General features: G+C 46.2%; 1 protein-coding gene across 1 annotated transcript; it reads right to left on the bottom strand.

The window, feature by feature from the left end:
* Window positions 1-473: 473 nt before the first annotated feature.
* Window positions 474-26,184, bottom strand: ZP2 (zona pellucida glycoprotein 2). The gene is made up of 18 exons (XM_063143479.1): window positions 26,180-26,184; window positions 26,021-26,085; window positions 24,018-24,104; window positions 22,788-22,882; window positions 20,031-20,198; window positions 18,739-18,783; window positions 16,881-17,045; window positions 15,330-15,426; window positions 13,476-13,657; window positions 11,758-11,890; window positions 10,767-10,948; window positions 10,593-10,684; window positions 9,124-9,248; window positions 8,846-9,035; window positions 6,346-6,481; window positions 5,821-5,920; window positions 2,241-2,324; window positions 474-616 (listed from the first exon to the last, which is right to left on the bottom strand). Exons 1-18 carry the CDS (start codon window positions 26,182-26,184, stop codon window positions 474-476), a joined length of 2,094 nt encoding a protein of 697 aa, XP_062999549.1.
* Between the last annotated feature and the right edge of the window lie 514 nt (window positions 26,185-26,698).

The raw sequence follows: 26,698 nt of genomic DNA on the forward strand, positions 1-26,698 counted from the left end.
TATAGATTGTTCATGGTTAACAAACCGTGATTTGTTAGCGTGGCTGAGTTCAGACAACACAATAACCCTCGGTTCAAGCCAGACTAGTTTCCTAGTTTGGGTTGTCACATTGTGTGAACACAGTCACTATGTAGAAAGAAGGATTAGAAGCAATAAGCGAGGTATATTGAGACCTGCTAGTTACATCACTGGTCAGTTGGACCCCACAAACTACTTCTCTTTCAGGAGGCGACAAGGTATGGCCATTTGTCTGGAGTATAATGAGTTTGGACGCTCTCCTTTTCTGGCTTCTCCACCTTGTGTTCCTCCCATAGCCACAGGAAACCTGGGTGAAACAACCCTTGCATACCCCAACAACAAACCACAGTGTAGGGAGGAAAACACCCTGAAGTTCTCCTCTTATGGAGATGCATAAATAATCCCCACATACCAGAAAGAAATAATTCCATCCAAGCAGCCAGGTAGCTTACATCTCATTTTATTCTGTTTATCAGGACAGTTCTCTTCTTGATCTTGAGTAGACCTAGAACTGCCAGTGCAGTGCCTACGAGCCCAAGCGTCACAGCGACCACCTGTACAGCCGTTACCCACATTCCATTACTCCATTTCTGTTGGCCTATGAAAGAATTGACGAAATCAGAGGAAATTGCTGAACGCCTTGAAGGAAGAAAACGGCCGAATGGCTCATTGATCAGTTTTCATCAGGAGTGGTGTAGTAGGGCTCAGGTTCACTGGAACGCAACACGGGGTGGGGGGATAAATTTTCCCCACCCACAATATATTCTCCCCTGTTGTAATGCAAAGTATTTCAAGGTGGCTTGGGCATGAACGGGCAACTAAGACCCATCAGCTTTACAAAAGGGTGGATTCCTGCATTGAGCAGGGGGTTGGACTCGATGGCCTTGTAGGCCCCTTCCAACTCAGCTATTCTATGATTCTATGATTCTAAGACCTGCTCCTCGTGGGGGTGAAAACTGACAGAATTGGTTTGTTCTGTGGATCAACACAGGTGGCTACATTTTGGGACTGACCTTGGGGGCATGGCATGGTGATGCGCACTGTTTAAACCCCTGGAGAACTGCTGCCAGTCAGTGTCAACCATACTGGGCTAGATGGCCCAAGAGAATATATGGCTGTCCTCCTCAGTTGTAGTATCCCAAAGAATTTGTTTTTTGAGCCAACATGTTTTATCGGACATGCTGCTTCTTCACTGCTGTGGCCTTGGGAAGTGGGTTTTATAGTGGCTGTTTACTTTTGTGTTTTTAAAATAACATTTAATATTATTGTATTTGGGTGCTTTATTGTTCATTGCCTTGGATGGACATGTTTCAGCAAGGCAGCTTAGAAGTAATATTTGAATTTAAAATAAATCTGGGCCTCTCATTGGGCCTGTTTAGAAGACACCTTAAACCAAGGATTTAACCATGATGGTTAAGCCAGAAAGCCAGGCCGTGTTCAGAAGACACCTTAAACCACATCTTTAACTATGGTGAATAAGGCTTTTTGCTTTATTCCCCATGGTTAAAGCCGTGGTTTAAGGTGTCTTCTGAACACAGCCTGGCTTTCTGGCTTAACCACCATGGTTAAAGCTATGGTTTAAGGTGTCTTCTGAATGGGGGCAATGTGGCTCTTGTCAGAAAAGAGCTTGCCCACAGCCTGAGCTACTTCATCTTTCCCTTCTTCAGGGACAGCAACGTACAGCCTGAGGGAACATGCCATCTTCCCAGCCCCCGCCACTGAAAAGCATTTCTTTTTAAAAAGAAATGGCATCCGCAGCAGCTATGGAACACCAAAGAGCTCAAAATTAGATTACGAACAAGCGAGTTTTGACCAATTTGGTGGTCTGTAGCCACAACGGACACCAGTTTTATTTATTTTAAATTCTGCTGCCCACGGGGAGAGCTCTGGCCCACAGGGCTGGGTGTGTGGAAATATGTTCCTCACCCCCACTTCTTAATGGATGTTCTGTGGTAAGAAAAAGAAGACTGAAGTAGTGTGGGGAAAACACATTAGTTACAAATGGAAAACAACATCATCTGAACCATGAAGGAGAGAACAGAAACTCTACAGTAGAAGCCATATCTGGAAAACGCTCCAATTTACAGGAGCCCCCTTGAAGTGCCACGGTGCCTCTCCCCCATCCTCCTCGGAATCTCAAGGGTGCTCCCTCACCCCCAAACACTGGTGATCCAACCAATCCCAACCTATCAATGCAACAATTTTTTTAAAAAAAAGTCTACCTCTAATCTCAGGCTGCTCCTCTGGTACCAAAATGACAGCGTGAGGAAGGGTCACGACTGCAGCGTTTTCTGCTGGCGCTGCATCTGCAGACAGAAAAACCCTGGTTAAAGATTGAGGGTGTGTGTTGTGCATGCATAGAGAATGAGAGGGGCCACCTAACGGCCACCTCCTCCCCATCCTTCAACTATAACACCAGCAGCAGCCATTCCAGCAGGCTGCATGGAGGGGAGGGGAGGGGAGGGGAGGGAGGAGTTGAACGGCCATCGCACCTGCCCTGTTGAAAGGCTCATTCCCCCCCCTCTTTCCTCCCCATTCTTTTTTCCATGTGTGCCGTGTTTTTCCTAAGACTGTTCGCCTAAAGGCAGGGGGTGGCTGGCTTTCGCGTTAGGCAGGCTGAGGCAAATGATTCAGGTGGTAGAGACAAAAGAGTGACAAACTGCAGTTCCTGCTCAAGGTGCTGGTTTTAATCTCTAAAGCCCTACATGGCTTGGGACCACAATACCTGACGGAACACCTCTCCCGACATGAACCTACCCGTACACTACGCTCAACATCTAAGGTCCTCCCCCTAGTGCCTACTCCGAGGGAAGCTCGGAGGATGGCAACAAGGGAGAGGGCCTTTCAGTGGTGGCCCCCAATTATGAAATGATCTCCCTGATGAGGCTCGCCTGGCACCAACATTGTTATCTTTCAGGCGCCAGGTCAAGACTTTTCTCTTTTCCCAGGCATTTAACAGCATTTAACAATGCTAAGTTTGTGTGTTTTTTAATGGACCCCAAAACTCTTGTTTTTAAATGTATACCATTGTTTTCATACTGTTTATGTTTTTGATGGTTTTAAATTTTGTATACTTTTTAATGTCCACTGTTTTTAACTTTTGTAAACCGCCCAGAGAGCTTCGGCTATGGGGCGGTATATATACATTTATTCAAATCAAATCAAATAAATCAAATCAAATCAGTCCATTGACAGGAGAGGCTTCCTCCTCTAGTGGGTGCTCTTACAGAGCCCGACTAGCTGTTCTTGTGCCGCAACAAGGGATTGGCCAGTGGGGTTCTCTAGGACAGCCACCTTTGCTGCTGGCATGTGTCCCTGTTCATTCAAAGTCTCGTGAGAGCTCTTGATACATTGAACAAGCCCCCGAGATGGAAGGTGGCAGATAGGTTGCGCCCGGCCTGAGGCAGGGACTGTTCTGTTTGACTGGCTTTAAAAATAAATGATTAAATTAAGTCACAGAGTCCAAACATTAAACAAACATTGGGGCTTTTGTGCACTGTTGCTTGACCACACAACTGCACGAAAGATCAGTTCTGGGCTCCACAATTCAAGAAGGACGCAGACAAGCTGGACCAGGATGATCAGGGGTCTGGAAACAAAGCCCTATGACAAGAGACTGAAAGAACTGGGCATGTTTAGCCTGGAGAAGAGAAGATTGAGGGGAGACATGATAGCACTCTTCAAATATTTAAAAGGTTGTCACACCGAGGAGGGCCAGGATCTCTTCTCGATCATCCCAGAGTGCAGGACACGGAATAACAGGCTCAAGTTACAGGAAGCCAGATTCCGGCTGGAGATCAGGAAAAACTTCCTGACGTTAGAGCAGTACAACAATGGAACCTAGGGAGGTTGTGGGCTAGACAACCATCTGTCAGGGATGCTTTAGGGTGGATTCCTGCATTGAGCAGGGGGTTGGACTCGATGGCCTTGTAGGCCCCTTCCAACTCTACTATTCTATGATTCTATGATCCCATTGGAACAAGCTGTGGATAAGTAGCGCTGCAATGCACCTTATTTGAGAGACTCATATTTGGACAGGAGGGGAAGAGGAGATTGCTTGGAGCATTTAAAGGTAAAGACAGGGGTGTTGAAGGGAGAATCAAGTAATATCTGGAAGAGGGCAGAAGCTAGGGGATCTTAACTGGGTAGTAATGGCTTAAGACAGCCTTTCCCTACCTGGTACCCTACAGACGTTTGGGATTACAACTCCCATCAGCGCCAGAAAATCTGGTGCCCTCCAGGTTGTTGGACTGTGGATGATGGCGTTTGTGGCCCAACATGCCTTGGGGGGCGCAGATTGGAGAAGAGTGTTCTAGGAGAACTATCTTAATAACCACAACCCAGAAACAAAAGCACTGATTGCACTTAATTGCAACCGGTGCTCTCCTTCATTGCTTCTGGACGCTAACGAGATATGAAGCTTCTGTCAAATGCCTTTGAAGTGACAAAAAAGGCTCTGCACCCTGAGCTGCTGATGCTCATAACCTGGAAGCTTCGCTGCACTTTCATCCCAAAATGAGGCTGCAGATGCAATTAGGAACGGTTTCCTGGGAGAAACAAGCGTCTCTCGCTGCAGTTGGCTGGTTAGCACTTTGGGCTGAATCAAGATCAAAGCTGTACTGCATGATACAACCAAACGATATAGATCAGTCTTCTCACCAGCTCTAACTGCATTCATTCCACATGTCAGTTCACTGTGAATTTGTTAGACCTAGGCAATCGTCAATGAACCCCATGCTTAAAGACTCTGAATCACCACCACTACCCCAAGAGCACAAGACCGTGACAGCATCATCGCAGATCCTTAGAGTTAAGGATACTTGTTGAGAATCCAGGACATCGCTAGGCTTTGAGCCTTTCCATGTTACCTTACAGAGGAATAAGGTGTAGGGATGGGCAAACTCCCCTGAGTCCTGTTCGTGCCCTGCTCTCTGGACTTCCGCGGGTTGCCCGAACCCGGCATCCATGCGAGATGAGCTGCCAGATGGTCCACAGGCACCTGGTGAGATCGGACTTCTTTTTTTGTCCGTGCGCTTTGATTTGCATAAAAAATGCAGGCATAAAGGACCATTTACAGAGCGTTTTTGCACAAATTGTGCTATTTACGGCCGCCATTTTGAGCAAATAGCGATTCCCGTCAATATTCCCAGCCACAAGTTTGCCCAAGTACGGATTTGCACACAAAAAATAAAGAGAGCAGGAAACTGCAAGCTTGCCTGACTCAGTACACGCTGATTCGAGCCAGCCTAGGGATCCACAAGCTGGCATCTGGGAGGCTGAGCTGGCAAAAACACGCCAAGCTCCAGCCTCGAAACAGATTCCTCTGACATCCGTAGTTACACGGCCAATCGCTCTTGTGCCGGATAGATCAAAGATGCAGAAGCAAGTTTTAAGACAAGCTGAGGAGCAATTCCTTAGAGACTCTTCCAAGAACATTGATAGCCTGGGAAAGATTAGCTGTTCCGGTCCTCCACTGTCAGAAGCAACAATGGTCACCCCTATTCTTATTGCAATGAGTCAGAGGAGAAGAGAGCAGACAGGAAATCTTCATTTGGCAATTTCAACACCAGCAAAGCTGATTTACCAAGGCCAGACACCTAAACAGAAATGTTTTGCCACCAGGCGCACTCTCGACGGGGAGCCATACGTCAGTCCTGTCTCTGACACATGTGCCTGTTAGATGCACAGATTTTTAGTCGTTTCATGTTCAGGCAAGCGCCTAAAGCAGCATTAGGTGCCCCAGGGGGAAAGAAGCACCTCCAAAATTGGCCTGATTGGAGCCCTTTAAGACGTGTCAATTACCTCGTCTGTTTCTAGGAGGAGGAGGAGGACAGCTCCTTGAACACAGAGGGGAGTCTGGACGAAATCTGTCACAGATGAGCACGCTGCAATGAAAGTACACCTGACGGGGGAAGGAAAGACATCTGTTATTCTATCAGCTCCTGGGAAGTAGGAAATTGGACTTGAGCAATGTTCCTCATCCCTGCTCAGTGGGACTGCAGCTCCCATCATCCCTCACCATGGGCTACAATGGTTTGGCAACGTCCAGACAAGCCACATGTTCTGAACCAGCCAGTGCAGCCTGGCATTTTGGGACCACAATCCCCATGATTCCCAATGATCGAGCCTACAGGCTGGGGCTGATGGGAGTTGCAGTCCAAGATATCCGGAGACCCATCAGGTTGCCTGCTCCCTGTTGCCCCACAAATTCTCCAAGTCCCCACTCCTTGGAGCAGGAGCAGATCTAGGATTACTACCCCACACCATCCCTTCTTAGAATCCACCCTTCGCTGGAAGCAATATTGGAACTTTTCAGTGGCGACTCACCAGGCTGGGCAGAGCTTTGCCACCAGAAACGAAGGCAAATGCCTTGACTTCAAATCTTTGTCGGAAGTTAGGGTAGCTGACAGAAGGGCCTACTGGATGGAACAACGTCTTGTAGCTGTCGTGATCGTAGTCACACCTACAAGAGGCAAGTGGCACAATGCAAGAGTAATCGTCTATATTTTACCTCTCAGCTGGGAGGTGGTAGGGGGAACACCTAAAACCCTGCAGGGCCCATTACCAGAGACTACAAGACAAGCCATGTGTTTTAGCAAGAATCGTGCAGCATTAGCAACAGTGGTGTAGTGGAATCAGGACTCGCAGGGTCGAAAAACCAGGACCTTTTGGGAATCTTACCAGTAGCTACAGGGGGAATGGATTTTCCCAGCAACAATACATTGTTATGGGATATATCCCTGTTGTAATGTGAAGTATTTGGGATGACTTGATCTTGAACGCGCAACTAGGTCCCAACAGCTTTACTAAAGGTCCGCTCCTGGAGGAGATGAGAATGCTAGAATTGGTTTGTTGATATGGATCAATGAAGCTGACGGCATTTATGGACTCTCCTTGGGGGCCTGGCAATGGGGAATGCCAGGAGGATTCCCCACACTTCAAAATGTATCACTCTACCACTGATTCAGGACTTCATTGGCCTATACCCCTTCAGGCTGCAGATGTAAGTTGATGTGTATGTAGGAGAAAGGAAGGAAAGGCATGCTTGATCACGCGTGATGTGCCTAAAGGTGTTATGGTGCTCCTCACACCTTCACTGAGCGCGCACAAAAGCAGAAGTTAAGCCTATATAGCACAGGTGGGAAACCTGTGGCCCTCCAGATGTTGCTGGACTCCAACTTCCATCAACCCTGATTGGCTATGCTTATTGCTATGCTGACTGGTTGGCATGGCCAATCAGGACTAATGGGAGTTGGAGTGCCCCAACATTTGGAGGGACACAGGGTCCCCACCCCTGCAATACAGCACAGACATCTCTTAGCGAAGTGCAGCACTGGAGGAAAGCCTTAAGAAGTCCAGGAAGCCATGTATGAGAGTTTTGCATCTCGCTCCATTTAAGAAGGAAGTCCCATTATTAACATCATGAAAAATTGTGCAACCATCAAGGGGTTGAATGATTCTCATCCTTCATGACCCCTAGTGTGTTTAAAGGACTACAATGAAGAGTTTTGCTCAGGGACTTCTCTCCCTGCTTCCTCTTCCAACAAGAACCCAGGCCAATCCAGGTTTGGAATGATGTTAAAAATGACCTAGCTAAATGGGATAAAGTGCGATTGTCTCTTTTGGGAAGAATTGCCATGATAAAAATGAATGTGTTGCCAAGAATGTTATTTCTGTTCCAAACAGTGCCTACCGTAAAAGGGGATGCACTGTTCAAGCAATGGCAGAGAGATATTTCTAGATTTGTTTAGCAAGGGAAAAAGCCAAGAGTAAAAATTAAAGTTTTACAAGATGCCAAAGAAAAAGGAGGTCTGGGATTACCGGAATTGTATTTCTCTGCCTGTTGCTTGGTGTGGACGAAAGAGTGGGTTGTGTTAGAGAATAGATGGTTATTAGAGTTGGAGGGACATGATATAAGATTTGGGTGGCATGGATATTTGCCCTGTCCTGGACGGGGTTGCACTCCCCCTAAAGGATCAGGTCTGTAGTTTGGGGGTGCTCTTGGATCCAGAACTGCCACTTGAGGCACAGGTGGACTCAGTGGCAAAGAGCACCTTTTATCAGCTTAGGCTGATATACCAACTGCGCCCTTATCTGGACAGAGATAGCCTAGCTACAGTTATCCATGCTCTGATAACCTCTCGTTTGGATTACTGCAATGCGTTATACGTGGGGCTGCCTTTGAAAACGGTCCGGAAACTTCAACTGGTACAAAACAGGGCAGCCCGTTTACTAACAGGGACTGGCCGGCGAGATCACATTACGCCAGTCCTTTTACAACTTCATTGGCTGCCAGTCCAGCTCCAGGCCCAATTCAAAGTGCTGGTATTAACATTTAAAGCCCTAAACGGATTGGGGCCAAGTTATCTGAAGGAACGCCTCCTCCCATATGTACCTGCCCGGACCCTAAGGTCATCCTCAGGGGTCCTTCTCCACGAGCCCCTGCCAAAGGAAGTGAGGCAGGTGGCTACCAGGAGGAGGGCCTTCTCTGCTGTGGCACCCTGGCTGTGGAATGAGCTCCCTGAGGAGGCTCGCTTGGCACCTACATTATATGCTTTTAGATGCCAGGTGAAGTCCTTTTTATTCTCCCAGCATTTTAACAGTCTATAAATAAATTTTAACTTGGTGCTTTAAATTTGTAATTTTGCATTGCTGCTGTTTTTATCTGGTTGAGCTTTTATATTGTATTTTATATTATGGTTTTATACTGTTGTTTTATACTTTGAATGTTATTAATTTTTGTGAACCGCCCAGAGAGCTCCGGCTATTGGGCAGTATCGAAATGTAATAAATAAATTAAAAAAAACACCGGTCATGTCACACTTACCCATCTACCACGATGTTCCAGCGTGGCAAAGAGGCTGGATCAAGAGACAGTGTGGCCCAGCAGTCATCCAGCATCAGGTGGATGTTCGGGTCAACACGGTTGAGTACTTGAACTTCCAGGAAAATAGGCTGCCGCAAGTATTTCACAATAGGGTATTGGGCATCGCTGTAAGGAACTATGTAGGAGACATCTGAAAGACAGAAAAACCATTTGAAACGTCACTTTTCTGTACTCTGATTTATCCCAACCCTACATTAGAAGCTACCAGGAAGCCTCACCTGGATAAATAAGGAGAATCAAGGAGAGGGGACCTTGGTTTACTACAGAATCAGGAGGAGAAAGACTGCTTATCTCGACATCCAGTGAGGCATCATCACTGCCATAGGAGCACATCACTGTTAGCCTGTTAAAAAATGAGACCGGATGCATGCTGTTTGTCAGTGGCTGCACTTGCACATAAGCCATGGTTTATGTTAAACACAGTTTATAGCTTTAGACATAAATTAAAACCGTTTAGATTTAAAGTTTGTTTTTGAAAAATTGTTGATATTAATGTTTATTGCTTTATAGTATAAGCTGCCTGGGAAAGACTACTGGTGCGGAAAAAGAAGGAAAACCCCGTGAGGGAGTGAAATACAAGCCAAAAGGCAGGGGCAGAACCAAGGATATCTTCTGCAAAATATTATTTGTAAAAAAGTTTAATAAAAGTGCCGAGTGCCTACGTGTTTGGGACGCAATGCGTCCTTCCTCAGGGCTTGTCTGAAAGCAAAGAAACCTTTTGTAACAAAATATTTACAATAGAAAGCATTTTCCAAGTAACTATGCCTTGAAATACATAATATCTTGATAGAAAACAGTTTAAAACAATACGTATAAAGAGACATACAAATTAAAAACAAAAAGTTACAATACATCATTATTCAGCAAAGAATCATCTATGTTACACAAATAAAAATCAGTACTTGTTCTCACTCCCTGGGAAAGACTACTGACAGGAAAAGGTGGCTAAGGAATATATTAAGTAAATAAAGCGAATTGCCATGAAAAGCGCTAAACAGGATTGCCCTGCAGGTGCCAAGAGGTAAGGAAGGTGTCAGGTGAATAGCTGGGAAGGAAGTTCTGTAGCCAGGATACCACCATGGGAAAGGCCTTCTCCAGTAGGGGCATCCCAGAAAAAGATGTCCATCTTAACTGATACACCGGTTTATATTTGCCCTATATTAGTGGAAGAGGAACCCCCTGCAACTACTTTGAAACATCCTTCTCCTTCCACTGGGATCGGCCATCCATTCGTTAGTCTGACCATGCAAAGCAGCAGTTGACTGTGGACACAGATTCTCAGCTCGCTGTTCTGGAAGACTGAGACAGTGATTTATCTTGGAAGTTTCATAAGCAGATACCCTCTTTGACCCTTTCTGTTTTCCTACATACAAAGTGCATGTATGTAGACCTTCTCTCCATAGGAAGCTGGCTTACACCAGGTTAGTCTTTCTGTCATCCAACTCAGTACTTACTCCAACTGGCAGCATCTATCCCGGATCCCAGGAGAATTCTTCCTATTGCCTGCTCCCTGATGCACAGGGCCGGCCCTGCCACTAGGCATAGTGAAGCAGCTGTCTCAGGCAGCATATGCTGGGAGGTAATAGCAAGGTGTGTTAGAGGAGAAACCTGTGTACCATGTGGCCTGCTCTCCAAGCCCAACTTGGCATCTCCAGATGCATAGGAGGATGTGGTTCCAATAACTTACCTGAATTCGCTATCTCTGGAGATCCAGCGTGGTGGGAGATCCGCCCATAGCGCACTCACTTCATTCTCATAAATCACCTTCTCCCCATTGAACTGCAAACATAGGAGGAGGAGAGTAAGTCTCAGAGGTGTCAAAAGAGGCAAGTCAGCTGGGCTACAGCTTGGGCAAACTCACCCTTTGCCTGGTCCCACACCCGTTCAGAGGCACACGGAACCGAACCGCATCGTTCGAAGGAGATTGGAAGACCGGCTTGCAGGCAGGGTCTTTAAGCTGGAGCGTAGCCAAGTTTAGCATGGGCTTCGTGCTGCTACTAAGGATTTCAAAGTCCATGTGGCCATCTGATGTGCACACAGTAGCTGTAACAGAGTGGGAAGTCAAGTCACCGTACAGTAAGGATGTAGGAGAAAACTGTTTGGGGGCTGGAGTTTGAAGCGTTTCCAAGGTTCAGCACCCCCAGACTTAGTTTCAGTTCCCGCAGTAGGGCATGACTCAATCTGCAGTGAGTCAAGCCAGTTTGGGGAATTTGCACAAATTTCTAAGCAACCTGCACAAGTTATGGCTGAATTTGCACACATTATGCAAAAATGTTCCCAGAGTTTGCAGCTCAAAGCAAGTTGTAGATGCTGCGTAACTCTGTCAAGTCAAAACAGAACCAGATTTCCCCACCAACAGACAGCCTTAGGTAGGAGAGGCTCTCTGCAGAGCGTAATCCCACAGCTCTTAGGGAGAAGTAGCAGATGGGTACTGCAGCAGCAGTATCTGGTGCTCAGCATGGCTCCCCCTTCCCCTGAAGCAGAAATAGTGGATCTCTGACCTACAGTTTCCCTCCCAAGCCCCATCCCATCTCCCAGTGCTATGGAAAGGCGGCTTCTGGAAAGGCGGGAGAGGAAAGCCACAAAAGCAGGGATTCCCAGTACTACAGAAAAGCAGTCTCCCTCCAACATTGAGAGTGACTACCTTTCTCCATGCAAGGAGGCAGGAGGGATCGGCTCAACATCTCTCTTTGCATGGAGAAGAGGACTCCTATGAAGGCAGGAGTTTGCGATGGTCACCCGGCCCCTAGGAGATGATCTAGAAGGCAACCTGGCCCATAGGATCAGAACACTTCCCCACCTCTGTATTGAAGAGTGCTTTGCACCGACAAAAAAAAGGCGGACACCCTTACCTATGGGTGAATTTTGCTCACAAGGACACTCCGGGTGAGTCACCATCGTCGCGATTTCGCCGTGGTAGTCAAAATACATCTTCAGGGATGAGGCATACAGTTGAAAACCTGAGCAGTCATCATCTCTGTAAAGCTGAAGTGAGAAAAATGGGGGCATTGTCAGTTTCTTGCATCAATGGCTTGCCATCAAGGTTTGTCTTCAGGGAGTACATCCTCTAGCACAGAGGTGGGCAGAAGGTAAATTGGGATCTATTGTAGGTCTCTAGGTGATTTACAGTAGATCTCCGAGGGGTCCCCAACCCCCAATACTTTAATGGTAGCAAGTAAAATTCTACTAATTGTTTATCTCTTAGCCTCAGCATTTCTCATCTAGTAATGTTGGAAGAATCCAGTTAAGAGGTAGAGCTTTGACAAGCTTTCATTGGCTCTCCCCCACAGACTCCATTCCCTCTTCTGCTAGCTGGCCCAGTTCAGCTTGCACAGAGTTGGCCCAGCTAGCTAGTTTTCAGAGTTTCTGAATTTCCGCAAATTACACTTGCAATTTGCGCAAACGACATAAACTGCCCTAATTTTGGCTGTAATTTGTGCAAACTCCAGCCACATTTCCCACAAATGATGCAAATTTGCATAATGTTATGGCCGTAACATGTGCAACTCTGTATTTGTGCAAATTACAGCTGAGACCAAAAAAAATGTCCCTGAAATTCAGGGAAACCATGCAGCTCGGCTTGCAAGCGAAAGCTCAGTTGGATATACTATGGATGTCCGGTGAGTCCCAAAGGGGCCAGATTTCCCAGACATGGACATCCCTATTCTCATCTGCAAAATGGGAATATTCGTTAGTTCTTTTATGCAGTCTGCTAGCCAGGATTAGAGGGAAGTGTTAGGAGGAGTCCTGGCCTCTGGTAAGTCACATGAAGATTTGTCTCTATCTGCCAGTGAATGCTTTGTAATTAATACACCCTGAGACACCATTTTGGAGTCTGACTTCAGTTGCAAGACCTAATCCGGCCTCCCTCAACTTGGTGGCCTTCAGATATCTTGGACTTCAATTCCCAACAGCCCTTGGCCAATGGACAGGAATCCTGGGGTGTAGTAGCCCAAAACATCGGGAGGGAATCTACATGTCGTTGTGAGGGCGTTTGCGTGCGCCCTCACAATGACTGTGTAGACGGAGAAAGAAGAGACGGAGGAAGAGGCGGCTGGGGAACCGGCCGCGTCCTTGCCGCCGCCACCTCCCCGCCAGCCTCCTGCTGCTGGGGTAAGAGCCACCCAAGTCGGAGAGCTCAGCGGAAGTGGAAGCCGAGCTCTCCGACCCGGGTGGCTCTTACCCCGGCAGCAGGAGGCCGGCGGTTAGGTGGCGGCGGCAGCAGCAGCGGCCTCCTGCTGCCGGGGTAAGAGCCACCCGGGTCGGAGAGCTCGGCTTCCACTTCCGCTGAGCTCTCCGACCTGGGTGGCTCTTACCCCGGCAGCAGGAGGCCGGCGGGGAGAGGGCGGCAAGGACGCAGCCGGTTCCCCAGCCGCCACCTCCTCCGCCTCTTCCTCCGTCTCTTCTTTTTCCGTCTACACAGTCGTTGTGAGGGCGCACTGGGGGCGCATGCAAGCGCCCTCACAACGACGTGTAGATTCCCTCCTGGACAGCACCAGGTTTGGGATCTGGTAGAAAATATATTGTGCAACCCTAAGGTCCACCATCCCTAATCTAACACAAAGCTTACCCGAGACTTCAGGACTTTCTTGCTGATGTACAATTTCACACCCTTCTTTGTGTCTGCATCAATTCCGTTGGCTTGAAGTTGGTTGAGGGGAATGTTCTTATTGTCTAGACTCACAGCTGACAGTTTTCCTGGGAAATCTGGGATGGAAATTGTCATGTGTGTCGAATTGCAGATTGCTGGACCTGAAGAAGAAGAAGAAGACCGAAGCCCTGTGGGTGAGTGGTTCCCGAGTCCAGGAGACAGGCTCATTGCCTGTTCTGGATGGGGTTGCACTGCCTCTGAAAGAACAGGTTCATAGTTTGGGGGTACTCTTAGACCCATTTCTGTCGCTGGAGACTCAAGCAGCCACCGCGGCTCAGAGTGCCTTTTAACCAGCTTCGGTTGGTTCACCAACTACAGCCTCTCCTGGACAGGGATAGCTTGGCCACGGTGGTACAGGCATTGGTAACCTCAAGATTGGATTACTGCAACATGCTCTATGTGGGGCTGCTCTGGAAGCTGGAGCTAGTGCAGAATGCTGCAGCTCGGCTGTTGTCTGGAGCTGCCCCTTTCCAGCATGTAACTCCTCTGCTGAGGGAACTGCACTGGCTGCCTATTCGCTACCTGGCCAGGTTTAAGGTTCTTGTACTTGTGCACAAAGCCCTAAACAACTTGGGACCAGGATACCTGAGAGAGCGCCTTCTCCCCTACCAACCTGCCCGGTCACTGAGGTCATCTGAGGGCCTGCTCCTGGTGGTTCCACATAGATCCATCCTCCGATTGGAATCCACCAGGGGAAGAGCGCGGTGGCTCCCCTCCTGTGGAATTCCCTGCCTCTGGAGGTCAGGCAGGCTCCGACCTTGTACTCCTTTCGGCGCCTCCTGAAAACATCTTTATTCCAGGAAACCTTTCCTTAATAACCAACCTTGAGTCAATGTATTTGCTTCTTTTAAAATTTGTTTTAAGTGTTTTATTCTGTTTTTATTTTCATTTTATCTTGTACACCGCTCTGAATTTTTTCAATGGGGAGCAGTATATAAATATTCTAAATAAATAAATAAAGAAGAAGAAGAAGAAGAAGAAGAAGAAGAAGAAGAAGAAGAAGAAGTAGTCACCACGTCTTTCAAAAGAGCCATTTTTCAAGGAAGCTGCAGTCCTATCCACATTTATTTTGAAGCAGGGATGCTTTAGCAATTAGATGTTTGAACTCTGATGTGAACTCACCTTCCAGGCAGCTGGGCAGACTGTAGGGATATAGGAAGGATCTGTCCTGGGGTGGGGTGGGTGGAGTTTGCCAAGCTTTCAACGCTTCCCCATGAGCCAGCCTGACTCAATCTGCATTGAGTTGGGCCAGGTTTTCTTGACCTCCGGTAATTGCAGCTGGAATTTGCTCAGATTAAGCAAATTGCAGCTGGAATTTGCACAACTTTCTTTTTCAGAGAGAAAAAACAAAACAGGATCCAGATCTCAGAGGAAACCCACACCTTGGTTCACAAATACAAGCTGAGCCAGGTCGATACCGTGGATCAGTCAGGCCCCAAAAGAAGGAAATCCCTAGCAGATTGGAACTTCCACTGGAATTTGCACTTGTATGTTCCAATGCAGTCCTTGGCTCAAAAGTGTAAACGTTCAGAAATGTGTAGAAAAAGCCTATTTACACATGAGTTTTCCATGCATTTTTTAAAAACTCTGCAGATCGATGTGGAAATGTGGGTAGGACTAGCTTATGGGGAAAGCATGGGGGGAGGGGGGAAGTAAGAAGACTGATAACACTGATTTCGCCCACTCCTACGTCAAAGACAGTCCCGTTGGGAAATACTTCAGAAGAAACAAATAAGAATTAGACCACACTTGTTGGGAAAATAAACTCTTTACCTGGGGCACAGATCATTCTTGATTCCACAGTTAGCCGCTGTTCAGGAGGTCCATAGGTAAGCTTGAGCGCCACAGTGTACAGTATTCGGCCGTCTTGCTACAACATATTAAGTGCCATGAGTTCTCAATAATACACTGGGGTTATTCACACAAGATGCGAAGTGCTTGAGTGTGGGTTGTTTGTTGAACCGTGGGGTTAGCGTGTTGCCTAAACCTAGGATGGTTAACCATGTTGGGTGTCTTGTTAACCACCCAACAAACAAACCATCGGTTCTCAAGGAAGCTTGTTCAAGAAAAATAAGCCACACAGGATGGTCAACAACAATAGCTGTTTTTAGAAGGATACTGTTGTTTTTATGCTTTTTATGTTTTTAACCTTTGTATATTTGTAAACTGCTCAGAGAGCTTCGGCTATGGGGCGGTATATAAATGCAATAAATAAATAAACAAGCCACCCTGTGGAAAATGTTCTGGGTGGGCAGAAGGTAGATCTACACATAGTTTGCACTTCAATGCCCAGAAGCTCCTGTCAGCATGGCCAATGGTTGGAAAAGCAGACAGTTGAAGTCCAAAATGTCTAGAGATCTACTTTTTGTCCACCCTGATCCAGAGCAGGGCGAGACAACACTAGGTCCAATTCCAAGTGACTCTACAAGCAGTCAGTTCAAACTTCTGGCCGGGGAATGCTAGAGCTGTAGGATTCTTTCCTGTCTAAACATGCAGAGGACGGCACCCCTGTCTCTTGCGTTCCTATTTCAAGTGTTGGACTGACGCATTGCCCAGTCCAGTGCAGCAAGAGCAGAGTATATACTTGGAGGCTTTGCTGTCCTGAAAACATCAAAGGCATCCTGGCTGCCTTTGAAAACGGTCCGGAAGCTTCAGCTGGTACAAAACAGGGCAGCCCGTTTACTAACAGGGACTGGCTGGCGAGATCACATTACGCCAGTCCTTTTACAACTTCATTGGCTGCCAGTCCAGGTCCAGGCCCGATTCAAAGTGCTGGTATTGACATTTAAAGCCCTAAATGGTTTGGGGCCAGGTTATTTGAAGGAACGCCTCCTCCCATATGTACCTACCCGGACCTTAAGATCATCTACAGGGGCCCTTCTCCATGAGCCCCTGCCAAAGGAAGTTAGGCAGGTGGCTACTAGGAGGAGGGCTTTCTCCGCTGTGGCACCCTGGCTGTGGAATGAGCTCCCCAGAGAGGTCCGCCTGGCGCCTACACTGTACTCCTTTCGTCGCCAGCTGGAGACCTTTTTATTCACTCAGTATTTTAACACTTAATTTTAACTTAAATTTAAATTATACTGTTTTAACTCTGTATTTTACCTTATATCAATTTTGCTGTGTGGTTTTATCCTGGTTGTGCTTTTTATACTGTATTTTGTATTTGTGTTTTTAACCTGTTGGTTGTTTTATGATGGTTTTAATTTTTGTGAACCGCCCAGAGAGCTTTGGCTATTGGGCGGTATAAAAATGTAATAAATAAATAAATAAATAAATAAAAATAAATAAATAAATCAAACCTCCATCTTCTTCTACTCCCCATACCTTGTAAGAAATAACTCCCACAGCATCAAAAGGGACTTGGAAGATGATACGGTTGCCGTCTGTCAAGAAAGTGTAGCCTTGTTGTATGGCTTGCCTAAGGCTTAGCCTGTGTGTTCGTGTTCCATCGTCTATGGATACAATCCACTCCATCCGGGACACTGCAGTCTGCAATACAGAACTCAATTACAATGGTAAACATTCTCCTGGATCAAGAGGTACTTGTATAGCAGCCTTTCAGGTATCTGCCCTCTGTTAAGGCTTTAATGTTTAAACCCAACCAGTTGGTTTTGAAAAGAGGTGCAGCAGTTTTTAGAAACCAATGCTTATGAAATAACTGAAGACTGGAAAGAAAATCTTAAGAAAATCACCCCTCCTTTCGCAGGAGATAGCCACTATCACTGTAGGACACTATCACTATGGGCTTTTCTACATGAGGCTTTTAATCTGAGGTTACTGCTTCTGGATTCTTTAGGGAATTAAGATTGGCTCCTTTATATGTGTTTGTTTTTCCCCTGGGTTTTTTCTCTCTCTCTGCCTTTCTATATGTTCCATTACACAACCACTAGGTGGTGATGTGGCATTTGCAGAATTGCAGAAATAACACGAGAGTTTCATGCTGCCATTCACAGAAATATCAGACTTCCCTCATTAAAAAAAACAAAACACTACAATGGTTGCAAAGCACAGGAGAGGCCCTGGAGGATGACGACATGGTGTAAAGCACCCACAAACTACCATGCGTGAGGAACCACAAGCACACCATAAATGCCTCCTGTAGAAAGGGTCTAAATCACAGGCGTCATAAATCACAGCTCTACCTCTCAAAGGAGAGGTGGGGAACCTTGGCCCAGGGCCAAATGCAGCCCTCCTCCAGAGCCAAATCCCCTTCCCTCGGCTCCACTCCCTTCTCCCCCAATCACTGATTATCTGGTAGTATCCCAGATTTCGTGCTGTTTTCCCTCCTGTTCTAAAAGGGCTGAAAGGTCACTAAAGCTTAGCTACAGGCAATAAACTACAAAATGCTGGTTATTTTGGGCCCCATCACTTTTGCCATCAGCACCAGGTACTACTCGAATTCAGCCTCGAGAACTTCTCCAAAATCAAATCTCCCCGCCCACTCCTGTCTTTTTTTTTTTTTTGCTTCAGAACACTGATCTATGCAAGCTCATGCCACCGAGTCACACTTCCAATTTTGGGCAGGAAAATAGAGCTTTATTAAGTATTTCAAAGACCCAACCAATGACTTAAATGATTGCTGCCAGATTGGTAATAAGATATTGGAAGGATTTGGCTGGCGCCACACTAACAAATTAGTATAGCAAGGTTTGGCATGTAGCCTTAATGGAGAAACTAATAAACTGAGATTGGTAAGAGGAACAAGATCTAGAGAGACGTTTAATACAGACTGGCATTGCTTTACAGTATAGACAACTTTGACGGAATGGGAGAATAAAATTCCAAAAGCATTTAAATCTTTTTTGGGTTAGCAAAATGAAAAGTCTCTCTCTTGTGATTAGTTTATTTTATTTTATTATTTGCCTGACCTATAAAGGAAGGAAGCCAATGCTTTTATTTTATTTATTTATTGCATTTTTAGAAGTTATCCACGATGTATTAGCCAGCTCCCAGACTTTGCAGGGCCAGAGGTCTAACAGGGACTTACTTCCCAGAAGTCAAATTAGGTTTTCGCTGCCAAAATAAGTTCAGCCTAATTTAGCCTGAGTAATGTTCGCTTGCTGAGACTGTGCATTCTGGCGTTGTATTAAAAAAAATAATCACCCTGCTTTGAGAGGCGTAAGCTTTCATGAGTAACAAAAATGAAGGGAAGCGTTGCTGTGTTGCATACAAAGCTACGTACCGCATGTTCATCATCAAAGCTGGGAATAAGTCTTGGAAATGCAACCTGCAAGAAGCAAGCGGGGACATTTTAAAATGAACCACCCTCTTACCAAGAATGAAGAACTTATACTACCAGAGCAAGAAGTGGTCAAAGTTTCCAGGTTATAGACTAGTGCTGGGGTGTTGCTAAGCATGGGAAGTTGGAAATCTGCCCACCACTACTACCACCACCAACAACAACCCCTTGCAGCCAGCATGGAAAGAACCTCGCCGACTGCATCCCAAGGTTGGAAAAGCAACCTTAGAGGAGAAAGAAAGGGGGCACTGGTGGGCGGGGATGAGCCAGAAAGACCAGGATACAAGATATCCTGAGTCTCCTCCACCCTCTTTCCCTCCCATTCCAAAGATACTTCTCTAGGCAGGCTGAAAAGTCTGTTTAGCAAAAATTGAAAAAGACAAAGAATTGGGAAGTGAAGATCACCTCTGCTGCTCTTACTGCCATGCTGGTTTCAGCCCAGCAGGGCACAGGAGTCTCGGAAGCCTCTAATTTGGGAAGTTTCCGAGCCATAAGAGTGCAATCATAGGATTGCATCCTTAGAAGATTTGAGGTTCAAGACCACAGGACACAAATTTACACATGTCAATTTATATCTACATATGCAATTGTAGAAATAATTACTAGGGTTTGTTTACATTTCACAGGCAGCCAAGCCAGCCTAATTCCTCAGCCTGCAATTAATTGGCACCCTCCAGATCATCACAAACTAATGGAAAACATTTCGTTCCAAGCTTAATTGCCATTCAGGGAGAGAGGAGGGGGGTTTTGGGTGGCGGGGACACACGGGTGTTACAGCATATGAGGAGGAAAGAGTTAAACCTTCCCTCCCCAGCTGCAATCCCACTCCTGCATGCAATTAAGCTTTGGTGGTGGGGGGAATCTTCCAGAAGCACCGATAGACATTCTGGGGAATATATCTAGGGTCATAGGAAATAAATTCGGGACCAGGTCCATCAACACACTTAAACTGGCAAGATGTAACATCCTGTAATGGAAACGCAGAGTAGCCTATTGACCCAGTTACACAGAGTGCCTTTCACTGTGCTCAAGCCAGTCATACCCAGCCATTAGAGCCCATTACATGTTTTGGCCAGCTCAGTCTCCAACTTCAAGCACCCTGCAATGCAAGCCAGAGGCAGCTCAGCCGAGTTACAGGGATTTGGACAGATCCTTCTCAGCCAGTCCACAAGGCCCTTAACGGTTTCCTCCGCAGGCCCACCATCAGCACTAGAGACCACTGCTGTGCTACTTACAGCCATGAAGTTTTCGGTGCAATTTGTAGTGCTGGCGAAGCGGCCACGGCGAGAGGCTTCGTCGGCCTGGACAGCAGCAGCACAGTCAATGTGGTAGGTCGTATTCTCAGCACCCCTGGTCACCGTATTGTTGAACCGCAGCCGAAATCGCAGACGGTGCTTACTACGCTGTTGGCAGAAATGTGCCAGAACACATCAAGTTAGGCCATCATGGATTTTCTCAGAGAAGTTAGGAACGTAGGAAGCTGCCCCATACCAAGTCAGACCCTTGGTCCTTCTAGTCCAGTGTTGATGGCACTGATTGGCAGCAACGGCTCTCCGCAGCTTCAGGCAGGGGTTTTCCCAGCCCAACCTGGAGATGACGGGGATCGCTACGGCCCCAGTTCGCAAATCCCATCATGCAGCTGCCATATCATATTATCCCCAAGTTTGTTTGTTTTTATCATTTAGAGCCAGCAGTCCGTAGTTAGCACAGACACATTTCCATTGGTCAACCCATTTCAAGAAAGGGTACCAAGCTGAAACAGGGGAAAGGGCAACTTAACTGACCGAAGGGATCTCATACGTTCCCTACAATGGAAAAAAAATTAGACCAGTGGCAGGCAGAAGGTAGGAAACATAGGAAGCTGCCTTCAGACCATTGGTCCATACAGCCCAGTATTGTCAACACTGACTGGCAGCAGCTCTCCAGGGTTTCAGCAGGAGGAATATCAGCCTTACTGGGAGATGACAGGGATCGTGTTGGAACCTGGATCGGATCTGGTTTTACTTTGATCCACTGTTTTACAAGTGCCTGGAGGCATGAAGAAATATGAAGAAACCAGAAAGAGTGTATTTTCTAAATGCCAAGGCTACAGCTGGACAATTATTGAATAATTGGCTGAAGATGTGTTTCAATTAGTCAATTAATGATTCCCATGATTGTACAGATTTGCTCTATATAAATGCCTGTGTTTTGTGTCCATCTTTATTCCACTCCATCTGTAATGCTGTTGTGTAAAACTATCATGAACGTCTGTGAGTATGTCTGATGCTGTAACTAAGTTATTTAACTGCCAGTAAAAAACTTTGTTTTAACTAAGCAAAGTATCCTGAGCCTCATTTGTGTCTTTGCTGTCCTACACTGAGAGCCACTGCTAATTCTGCTTATCTCTAGAATAGAGAGTTTAACTTCCAACAGATCCTGGGTCAGGAGGAGGAGACGGAGGAGGCTGGGAGGGATCCGGAAAATGCAAGCGGCTTCCTGCCACCCCCCACACCGAAAGCCGCCCTCCATCTGCAACAGGAAACCCCCGCCAGCGGCGTCCCAGGGCCGCAGATGCTCTACGATTGAGCTACAGCCCCTCTGGATATACCACTTGTACAACCGACAAACTTGTACCACTAGGTCTCCGGGATATTTGCAGTAGATCAGCAAGCATTCCCAACTTCTAATTGCTTATGAACAAAACCACCAAATCAACACACAAACCTGCCAAATTATATGGCTGAAATGAAGGAAGTGTGGGGGAACCAGGAGTAGCTTTCATAGAATAGTATTATTATTATTATTATTATTTATTTATTTATTTATATAGCACCATCAATGTACATGGTGCTGTACAGAGTAAAACAGTAAATAGCGAGACCCTGCCGCATAGGCTTACATTCTAATAAAACCATAATAAAACAATAAGGAGGGGAAGAGAAAGCAAACAGGCACAGGATAGGGTAAACAGGCACTGGGTAGGGTAAAATTAACAGTATAAAGTCAGAACAAAATCAAGTTTTAAAAGTAGAGTTGGAAGGGCTGCAGGCAGCTCTGGATTAACCTTTAAGCAATATAAGCACGTGGTTAGGGCACCACATTGCATTTGCATTTTCCCCTTATAACAGTTTTATTTTTTAAAAATGCATAAAACAGTGGTGAAAATTTGTACTTTTTTCTGTTGCCCTTGTTATAAGTACGTAATTGGCTTATATTGCTTGCTACTACTTAGTGTTAAATAAATATAACCAAAAAAACAGTTTACATTTAATATAGTTGCGTGCTTTGGCATGGGGGATGGCCTTGAAGAAAACTGAGGTTTTAATGTCTTATTTCATCTTCAGTGCTTATTGAGTCTTAATGTCTTGCCGGCTAAGCAAGGAAAGGGCCAAGGGAGCACCATTATTGGGCTGTGCTTAGGGCGTTAGCTGGCCTTAGTCCGGCCCTCGCTGTGGGCTGTGTTCCGTTCTGGCCCACAAGACAAGTTCCTGGGCTCAGATTGCTTTATTTCTAAGGTCACAATCCTATGCACATTTAAACAGACGAAGTCCTACAATTCCCAAGCCAGATCTACACCAAGCAGGATCTAACGCTATGAAAGTAGTATATAAGAGGCAGGAATCACACCAAGCAGAATACAGCTACATGAAAGCGGCATATGGTCTGTGTCAATGGGCCCCAACAGTTGTCAGTGCACTTCAATACGGCTATAAAGCAGTAGTGTGGCTCCTGCCTCTTATATACTGCTTTCATACCACTTCCATAGTGCAATATCCTGCTTGGTGTAGATCTGGCCCCAGTTGTAGGGAGCTGCAGGACTATTTTTCTGTCTGTGCATAGGACTGTGCCCTACATTTATGTGTTTCGCAGCAGGTGCCAGTTGGCGGATCTCAAGGTTTGTACAGTGGAAAGTATTGGGAAGTCAACCCAGTAATAAATAGAGGATGGAAAGAAACAGCACTTTCTACATTAGCCACAAAGGCATTACCAATTGCATCATCACAAGTTACCTCCAGGTTTGTGCAGTTCATGTACAAAGCGGTTAGAGTCTGCTTTTCGTAGTCCACATCATAGTCGCAGTCTTCAATTCCTTCCCCACTTGCATCTAAAGGGAAAATGGGTCAATCTGGAGTGCTTTTTGGCAACCGACTAATTCATCTGGAGACAGGAAGTGGTTGAATTACATGGCCTGGACTGCAGGGCTGATGTCCGGGGGATGGGAGGACACTAAAGGACCATCAAGCCTTGTCATTGATAGTCTTGTCATCCAGGAATTTGTCTAAACCCCTTTTAAAGCCATCCAAATTGCCCCCCTCGTGCTCTTCGCTCCTCTGATGCCATGTTTCTTGCCTGCCCAAGGGCCTCTACTTCCCTTGCCCGACTTCGTCCATTCTCTTCTGCTGCCCCTTACGCCTGGAACGCTCTTCCAGAACATTTGAGAACTACAAGTTCAATCACAGCTTTTAAAGCTCAACTAAAAACTTTTCTTTTTCCTAAAGCTTTTAAAACTTGATGTTGTGCGGACTTTATACTGTTAGTTTTACCCTACCCTGTGCCTGCTTACCCTACCCTGTGCCTGTTTGCATTCTCTTCCCCTCATTGTTTTACTATGATTTTATTAGATTGTAAGCCTATGCGGCAGGGTCTTGCTATTTACTGTTTTACTCTGTACAGCACCATGTACATTGATGGTGCTATATAAATAAATAAATAAATAATAATAATAATAATACATCTTGCAGTAGTGAATTCCATAGTTTAACTGTGCGCTGTGTGAAGAAGTCCTTCCGTTTATCTGTCCTGAATCTCCAACCCATCAGCTTCATGGGATCACCCCCATTGGGTTCTAGTATTATGAGAGAGCCATGGGTTTTTTTGTATTCCATGCTCCCCACCCCCTTTCCTGATGGGCATCCTGACAACACGTTCCCTAGATGTATTTAGCATCAGGGCAGCAGAAGCAAACTCCACTTTATTCCTGCTGTCATGATAGCACTATGATTTAAGTGAGTTCAAAATTCAAAACTGCATGCGCACAGAGTACTTCTTTTTATCAGGACTGACAGTTTAGTTATTTCTTCTAACATATCAGGAGTGCAGAAGTAGTTGTCAAGTATGGAATGGCAGTGGTAGGATGGGGGAGAAATGTTAGTTGTGTAGCACAAGTGGCTATCTAAAGGTGGCCCTCGTAAAACCGATTAAGTCCAGGATCTAAAATTACCTGGCTGAGTAGTACATACCAAGAACTTCCACTTGCCAGGAGGAAGAGTTGCCAAACTCCTCAGGAAGCCAAATCTGCAGTCGATCCTCACGACAAGTTGTTGTACCTGTTGACAAGAAACCGTGCCAAGGAAGCCTGTGATTTACAACTTCTCGGAAGTCAACAAAATTCACCCGCATTTGTGCTCCACGGTTTCATCTCCATCTATGCTAAAATCCTGTACGCTAAAAGCAAGCTCAGTTCTCTGAATGCTGGTCCTTACATAGAAAACTCTGCATACTCCACGGACACTAGTGAGGCATCAGCCAGCTTGGAGAAAGGGGAAACCCTGAAGTTTGCAGAAATACAAAAAGTCTTTGTGGGGGATGGGGGATTATTGAGGAACCCACAAACAGCTCAGCAAGGACTGAGCATGCTCAGTGAGCACAGAATCCTAACCACTGCGGAGAATTCAGAAAGCCAGAGGGATTAAATAGAATATCCTGGAAGAGGGTATGGCTGATTGGATACCTGGACAGGAGCGATTTTGTTGTGCGTCTTTTTTGTTCTTTCATATGTCACTGCCACCACATAGGGAAGTGATTGTAGTACTGGCAAACTTGAAACAGTTGAAGCCTTTAACTTCTCCCAACCCCTAGTCTATAGCTGTATAACAGGCTAGCAAACACACCGGAAATGCACTTCTGTCCTTTGTATGTACCAGTGCTGAATGGGCAAACATCTTGGCTTGTTTCAAGTTGTTAGGCTTAATTCTGTTTGGCAACTGTACTTTGGCTTTGCTATGCCATGCCATATGGGGATAACGGGAATTGTAATTCAACACTTCCAGAGAGCACCAGGTTGGGGAAGGCTGGTTGACAGAGGCCAGATGTGTTTGATAGATGGCTGCGAGACCTGATGATTTGCATCTTCTAGAAGACGAGAATAGCTCTCAGCCAAAAAGGACATCGTTTCAGATGTCACCACCTCTAAGGCGTTGCAGCTGTATCAACTGAGCTGCAATTGAAAACCAGGTGCAAACTCAAGAAGGGAGCCAGGACGCAGGTGTTGATGGGTCAAATTAGTAAGACCTTTCTGGCAAGTCCTGCCTAGATTTTAATAGCAGGCCAGTTTCTGGAGCCCATGATAATTTTATTTATTTATTTATTTATTTTTGCATTTACATCCTGCCTGTCTTCCTCCAAGGAACCCAAGGCGGCGTACGTAATCCTCCTCCTCTCCATTTTTATCTTCACAACAACCCTGTGAGGTGGGTTAGGCTGAGAGCCTATGACTGGCCCAAAGTCACCCAGTGGGTTTCCATGGCCAAGTGGGGACTAAAACCCGGATCTCCCACCTCCCAGTCCGACACTCCAGCCACTACACCACACTGGCTCCACACATGATAATGAAAGCAGATCATATTTCAGACCTTTCTAAAGGGGGGGAAAGTATGATTTAATCTCTCACCCACCCCATACTCTGACCTTCTTCCGTGGCAAAGTCCACAAGATCTGCAAGAATTCAACTGTGTGCATTTTTTAAAAAAGTCAACAAAAGGTTGCGTTAAAAGCACAAGGCATTGTTATGTGCCCTGTACCTATTTGAAGAGTTCAAGCGTTGGAGTATCAATAGATGCTTTCCGAATTACATCAGAAAAGAATGCAAATGTGTGTTTTAAAGTCAGAAAGCAATAGGGAAACAGAGATACCATGCTTAGTAGAAATGCCATATCTACTAGGCAACAGCCGCAAACACCCATAAATTACTAAGAAGAATCCGAGATGAAAAAGGAACTGGACTCTCCAAAATTAACTCACTAACGCTCAGCTTGCAACACGGAGTACTGCGCAATAGTAGTGCTTTACTTCCAACAGAAACCCACCTACATTGCAATTACTTCAAAACTAGAACACGATCAACAGAAAATCCACTTTAGGGGGGGGGGGGGGGGAAACCAGCCTGAGTTGTTCGCAAAACTTCAGATGGAAGGAGGGGATTTTTTATTTATCTCGCCCACAACCCAGCAAGATTCTCAGTTACCTGGGAAATCTGAAGTCACGGAATCAAGAATGCGCCCTAGCAGGCAACAAAGCAAGAAAAACAGCCTAAAAGAAGAAACGGAACAGAAACATCATTACTTAAGGATCGCCCACTGCAAGCTCCCTGTTCTACTACACCCAGCTAAGAAGTTCAATTTACCGCATCTTACAAAAGCCACAATTTTCGGACCACCGGTATAAACCAAACCAATTCGCAAACTTCGCAGGGAAGTCGATTGAGTTTTTATAGCAAGCGCCCTTCCCAACCGCGCAGGCGTAACACCCATCCCGCCTCCAGGGACGTTCCCACGTTCCCCAATTAGCGCCTGGTCGGAGATTAGCCGCGGCTTCCTCCACGTGCTTCACATTCGGGATCTTTCCCCTATAAGGGACAGTGCGGTGGGGGAAATGCAGGCATCTCTTTGCATAGCCGGCAGTGCGATTTACAAGACACTGAAAACCTGGAGTGTATTTGCACCTGCGGTGCTATGCATAGGATCCGCGCATAGGATCCTATGCATAGCAACCGCGCGGCCCCGATCCTAGGCGTGCTTACTCGGAAGCACTTTAAGCCCCTTTGAACTTCAAAGTAGGGTCTACCTCTAAGTCAGCATGCCTATTAGGATCCGGGCTGCCCGGTTGCAAAGCAGATGATGCACTGTCCGATCGTCTGCATGTT

Source organism: Elgaria multicarinata, chromosome 17, assembly GCF_023053635.1.
Source record: "Elgaria multicarinata webbii isolate HBS135686 ecotype San Diego chromosome 17, rElgMul1.1.pri, whole genome shotgun sequence".
NCBI lineage: Eukaryota > Metazoa > Chordata > Lepidosauria > Squamata > Anguidae > Elgaria > Elgaria multicarinata.